Here is a 5,666-nt window from a genome sequence, read left to right as displayed (position 1 = left end):
ATTTAAATTTTCAGTCATTTCAAATATTATTATATCTTCTGCCTTACTTTTCTTTTAAAACCAGTAGGGCCTTGACCTGACCTCGTCATTACTCTACCGAGGTTAGGCTTGACACTTACTGGGTACCATTGTGGTGTACTCATACTACACTCTACACATCTTTTTGTGCAGATCCAGGTTCTTCCCACCAAACCAGATACCAATGAGCCGGATTGTACGTGGAGACTTCAAGATATATCTGCCAGCATCCGCAGACCTCAGAGTCCCCTTATATCTTATTATGTTGTTTCCCTTATTCTCTTTAGACTTGATGTATAGAGACACTTAGTATTTTCTCTTAGTAGCTTGTGACTTATTTCTACCGGGTTTTGGGAGTTGTAACTATTAAAAATCGTAGTTTTTGTTTCTATTTCATATGTTGAGATTTGAGTTCAGTTTTATATTCAGTATTTCCGCAAATTGTTAGGCTTACCTAGTCTTAGAGATTAAGTGTCATCACGATATCCTACGGAGGGAAAAAATGGGGTCGTGACATTATAAAAGAAAATGACTTCCGCCCAGAAGTGAGAGAAGTCATTCTCCCTCTTTAGGTGGAAAACAATTTTCCTAAAATATATTTCCCGGCAATCTAGTATTTTTTGGAACACATTTTCTAGAATATTTTCTTTCAACCCTATATAATCCTTTTTAACATTATAATTATTTTTTCGATTGGAACACTTAAATATTTTATGTAAATGTCCACTTTATAGTTCATACTCTGATACTAATAGATAGTTGTAGCTCTCACTTTGATTTTTGCAAGTTGTTTTACAAGACAAAGAAAGGGAATGAAACGGATACTTCGTATAGAAATACCCATTATTACCCCCACAGAATATATGATTGGATAATAGAAAATTCGTTGAAAGTCCAAAAACGAATGTCACTCCCAAAGTTCCAGTACTAGAAGGTCGGCACCGGCCTTGCTCACATATAAATGCAGACAAATTATATCAAATCAAGTTATATGGTATTTGATTTGCTTTAGAAGGTATTGAGATAATAATTTTCAAAAGTAGCCTCTTTGTCATTTAGAACTCCAAATGCAAATGCATAATCTAAAATTAGCCCCAATAATTACAAGGAATGAAAAGTTTGTAAGCAGAGAGCTTCATATGAAATTCATTACCATAAAGCTTAAGGAAGTGGCAAGCCCTGCAGTGACCTTTCAATAATGACCACATTTCTCCTATTCGATACAAAGAAGATGCAAACACTTATCAACATCCATATTGTGGAACACAACTTAGTCTACTAGAGGATTTAGCACGCTACCAGCAAACAGTACCACACCCGTTGCGTCTTCTCTAATCAGGAAGAGATATGGATGGTCAGCAACAAAGTCTACTTTCTCTTCTACCATCAATGCCCTTAGTCTAAACACACCAGCGGTTGCAGCTGCAGCTTCTGTTCCCTCTTCATTTACCTCAATAAAGGACTTGTGGAAAATGCTAGAAACATAAAGGTTACTGCCAACAGGGGAGTCCACCATCTCAGTTAGGCCATCACCAGAGAAAGGCAATACCAGGTCAAGCCCTTTCAGAATGTTAGAAGCTTCAAATCCAAACGATATTTTAAATTTGGGGATACTAAATTCACCAACTCCAACCTTCTGATATGGAAGGTGACGCTCCAAGAATTGGGATTCAGAACTGACCTTATCTACCAAAGCTGGCAGTCCATCATTGGCATCAGGCAGAAAGAAGTACATGGAAAAATGACGCCTATCTTCACCCTGTTTATAAGGAAGCCCCAAAACCTTGAAACCATCAAAAGCTTTTACATACTGCTTCTTCTTGCTAGTCATGAAGGGCACTTGAACAGAGGTTCCGTTGAGAAGGTGGAACTCATTGTCCTTAGTCACTGATGCATCGAACTTCTCATCCCAGGCTCCTTTAAAGTACAGTGCATTTGCAAACACAAGTCTTGTTGCACTGTCAACTGAGTCGGCTGGAAGAATTTCTTTGATAAGCCCGCTTGTTTCCTTTTCAGCCCATTGATTCACTTGATTGGCAACCTCAACAGCCTACAAATCATCAAAATTTTGAAATAAATTGTATGCAAATGGATTCTTTTAGGTTTTTCTTTAATTTATTTTCTGACTCCAGCTCCAGGTGCTGGATTAAAGTTCATAGGTCAGTAGAACTATCCAAGCTAAGATTGTAGGGAAACAGAAAAGTTCGAAGAGTATAGCCAGTTTCTTATGCAATGAATGTAGAACTTCTTCAACTCCAGTGAAGGCAGCAATACATCAGTATTTGAGATCATAATGAATGATAAGCATAATGAAAATGTGTGAGAAACCATTCAATGACCTGCTGTTTATCAATCATTTAAATGCATAAACTCAACCCCATCTGTTCATCGTCTAGCCCCAGCTAAAAGAAAAAGGTACACATAAATAAAGCCAAAGGTGCAAAAAGTTTGTCTTTCACCTTTGGCTTTATCGTTGTGATCCTTTGGCTTTGGTGGAAAATTTGTTTTTCACCAAAGGTGCAAAAGTTTTCAATGCCAAACGATGAAGTGTAGAAAGTTTTATCTAGCTAAAAGTAGAAATGCAAATCCCTCGAGCATAAACATTAAGCGCACTGAATTTCATATGCAACAAAAAGTAAAACGGGACAGCTTTGGCTGGTCCTATCAACAAAAGATATTTGAAGGTCTTGAATTGACAGTAACCAAAAACCCTAGCTCCATTCGATAGGAAGATTTTACAATCAAATTGTTATTTCCAGTGTCCTAGTTCGCTATCCATTCACCACATTACCTCACCAAGCTAACTTAACAGTTTACGAAGATCAAGTCGCGATACTGCTACTTAACTTAATAGTATTTCAATTTACATTGAATATATCGCCTAACTGGATATCAGCTGCTAAATAAAGCCTAATCTTTGATAAGTATGACCAATCCATAAGTTATTTCGAAAAAGAAAAAGAAAGGACACAGAAAATGAAAAAAAATGTGCTTGGAACTGAATGACAACGGAGTTTGCCGGTAAGAACTCACAAACTCAAATGATACAAAAGATTTCCTCGTAGTATAATTATCACATCAAGCATTTCATAACTGAATCGATCAATTACTCAATCCCAAATTAGTCACCGTCGGCTTTATGAATCACCTCTATCTAATCCTACTTAAGCTATTTCTATCTGTTACAAAATAATTTGATTTTTGAGGCAAACTAGGGTTCTGTAAAAGTAGAAGTTCTCAAAATGTCGCATTGATCCATACCCGGACCCAGGGGGTTGTCTCTGTGTGTGTGTGTGTGGGGGGGGGGGGGGATGCTAGTATAAGCTGTGGGTTCAGTCGAGCCTAGTAGCTCTGGCTCAGATCCGGTTTACGTGTTAACATATCTTCTAAATACGTACGAATATAAATTCGAAAACTCAAATGGTCAGCGGTTCAGCGGCATGCCTAACTCATAATGTTTAAACCGTGAATCTACCGAGACATAAAAATAAGTACCTAATAGAGCCATTTCACCTAATAATCTCAGCTCCAAAAAACAGGGAAAACTGAAATAACCCTACTCTACTGAAGTAACTAAGCAATGGATAAAATCGGGGTTTACAAATCTAACCTTTTTCTGAAAATCAACAGAAACAGAAGTGGCCTTATAAACATTGTCCACAATCTGTTTGAAAGAAGGCTTAAAAGGCAAAGTCTGCTCAACCCAAACGCTATTAGCAACAGAAAGACGAGGCCCACCACTGGGACTGCCATCAGCAAAGACAACATCAACAAGCTGAGAAGAAAGAGAGTTGAGTTCATCAGTAGATTTGGATTTGAGGAAAGCGAGTAACTGGTCACGGGTCGGACCATTTGAACCCGCTGCGATTAGACCCAACACTACGTGGATCGACAAAGGGGAAAATACCATGTTGTTGTCCCCTTTAACCTCGGTTGCAAAAACATGTTTCGCTAACGTTAAGGATACGCTTGTTTGGTTGCTGATCGATTCTTGAAGGTCCATTGCTATGGAGATTATTTGGATATTTCTGTGATTGTGTAAAGATTTTTAAGAGACAAACAAGAAAGAGATAGTGCTGTGGAGACACGTTTAAGTTTGAACAGTGTTAAAGTCAATACTTGGCATAGAAGTATGGAAGTTGTACCTTTCTACAACAATTAGCAAGTTATCTACCTATATCTATATTTATTTATATTATTATAAAAATATAAATATAATATCGATTTATAAAAATAATTTTATAATATTAAACATAATAACTCATAATAAAATAATAGAACCGAAATTCTACATATTAGCCTTATAATCCTATCAGTTTTAGGACATAATACTACATGTTAGGAATCCTACATCATTATATTAGGAATCCTATTTGTATAATTACTTTCAAGTTGTCTAATTCATATAAAATTGAACAAGTAAATATCTTTAGTCATATAATCTTATTACTTTTATGATATACTTTTAAAAATTTCTATTACTAATTTAATTTGAAAACGTATTATAATGTCCTATTACTAATTTAATTTGAGAATATATTATATTGTCGAAACCCATTCAGAAAAACGAGAGCCTATATTTTTATATTAGCATAAATACAATATTAATATATCAAAATAGCCCTAAAGTATTAAACGGAAGAGCTCATAGGACATAACTGCAATAACCTATTTTTTGGACTACAATACCTTCTATGCTAATTTTTAATATTTAATATTTTAAAATTAATATAATTTTATCTATTAAATTCTTATTAAAAATATGTAGGAAGGGTTAATAAAATCAATTTCATAAGAATCCTCTGTATTGGCAATACATTACCACTCCATAATGTCCAATACGAAGAAAAAATAAAAGTAATATTAAATGGACTGCATAAAGAGTTGAAATTGAGAGAAAAAAAATACCCCAACGATAATATATTTTTATATTATATTTGAACTATTTTCCTACTCAAATAATATTTTTTTATCAATCTTTCGTGTAATATTTAAAAAATACCCAATTATTAACAATAACTAAGAAAATATTTAAGAATATAAATGTGTGAGAAAGAGAGAAAAAATGGTTGATAAGAGTCAATATCACTAATGATTCTACAAACATAAAGATCTAAAAATGAAATATCATATCAATCTTTTACTCTTTGAAAATAAAATTTATGGTGGATAAAATTATAATTAAGATTAAATTCAAAATAAGAGATGAACTAATATTAAGATCTGAATCAACATAGAATAAATTATTTTTTATGTTAAAATCAAATAATTAAATATTTTAATTAATTATTTAGCAAGAGAATGCAATTCAATTATTTTTTAAATTCATCACATGAGTACAATTCTTATTCAAGTTAAAAAAAAAATCTTAGGATACATAAATTTATTCCATAAAAAGAGCGCTAGAACACAAAGTAAAAATATTAGTATATTATTAAGAATCAAAATACTACACAAGTGTTTGAGGAAGCACAATCAAAGCTAAATCCTAAACAAGAATAAGCTTTCAAAACTATATTATAAAGAATCGACTCTGGTATAACATGATTATTCTTTGTAGATGCCTCTGGCGGAATCGAAATAATATTTCTATGTCATGCATTACTTGCAAATATCATATCAAGAGGTATGGCATTGTTAGCAATAAT

The 5,666-nt window shown here is 33.7% G+C and overlaps 1 protein-coding gene across 1 annotated transcript; it reads right to left on the bottom strand.

The window, feature by feature from the left end:
• Positions 1–1,048: 1,048 nt before the first annotated feature.
• Positions 1,049–4,168, bottom strand: LOC107792798 (serpin-ZX-like). The gene is made up of 2 exons (XM_075226182.1): positions 3,629–4,168; positions 1,049–2,068 (listed from the first exon to the last, which is right to left on the bottom strand). The coding sequence occupies exons 1-2, from the start codon at positions 4,019–4,021 to the stop codon at positions 1,289–1,291; spliced, it is 1,173 nt and encodes a 390-aa protein (XP_075082283.1). The 5' UTR covers positions 4,022–4,168; the 3' UTR covers positions 1,049–1,288.
• Positions 4,169–5,666: the final 1,498 nt, after the last annotated feature.

Source organism: Nicotiana tabacum, chromosome 12, assembly GCF_000715075.1.
Source record: "Nicotiana tabacum cultivar K326 chromosome 12, ASM71507v2, whole genome shotgun sequence".
Taxonomy (NCBI): domain Eukaryota; kingdom Viridiplantae; phylum Streptophyta; class Magnoliopsida; order Solanales; family Solanaceae; genus Nicotiana; species Nicotiana tabacum.
The sequence above is the reverse complement of the archived record's forward strand: the minus strand, read 5'-3'. Positions and strand labels throughout refer to the sequence as shown.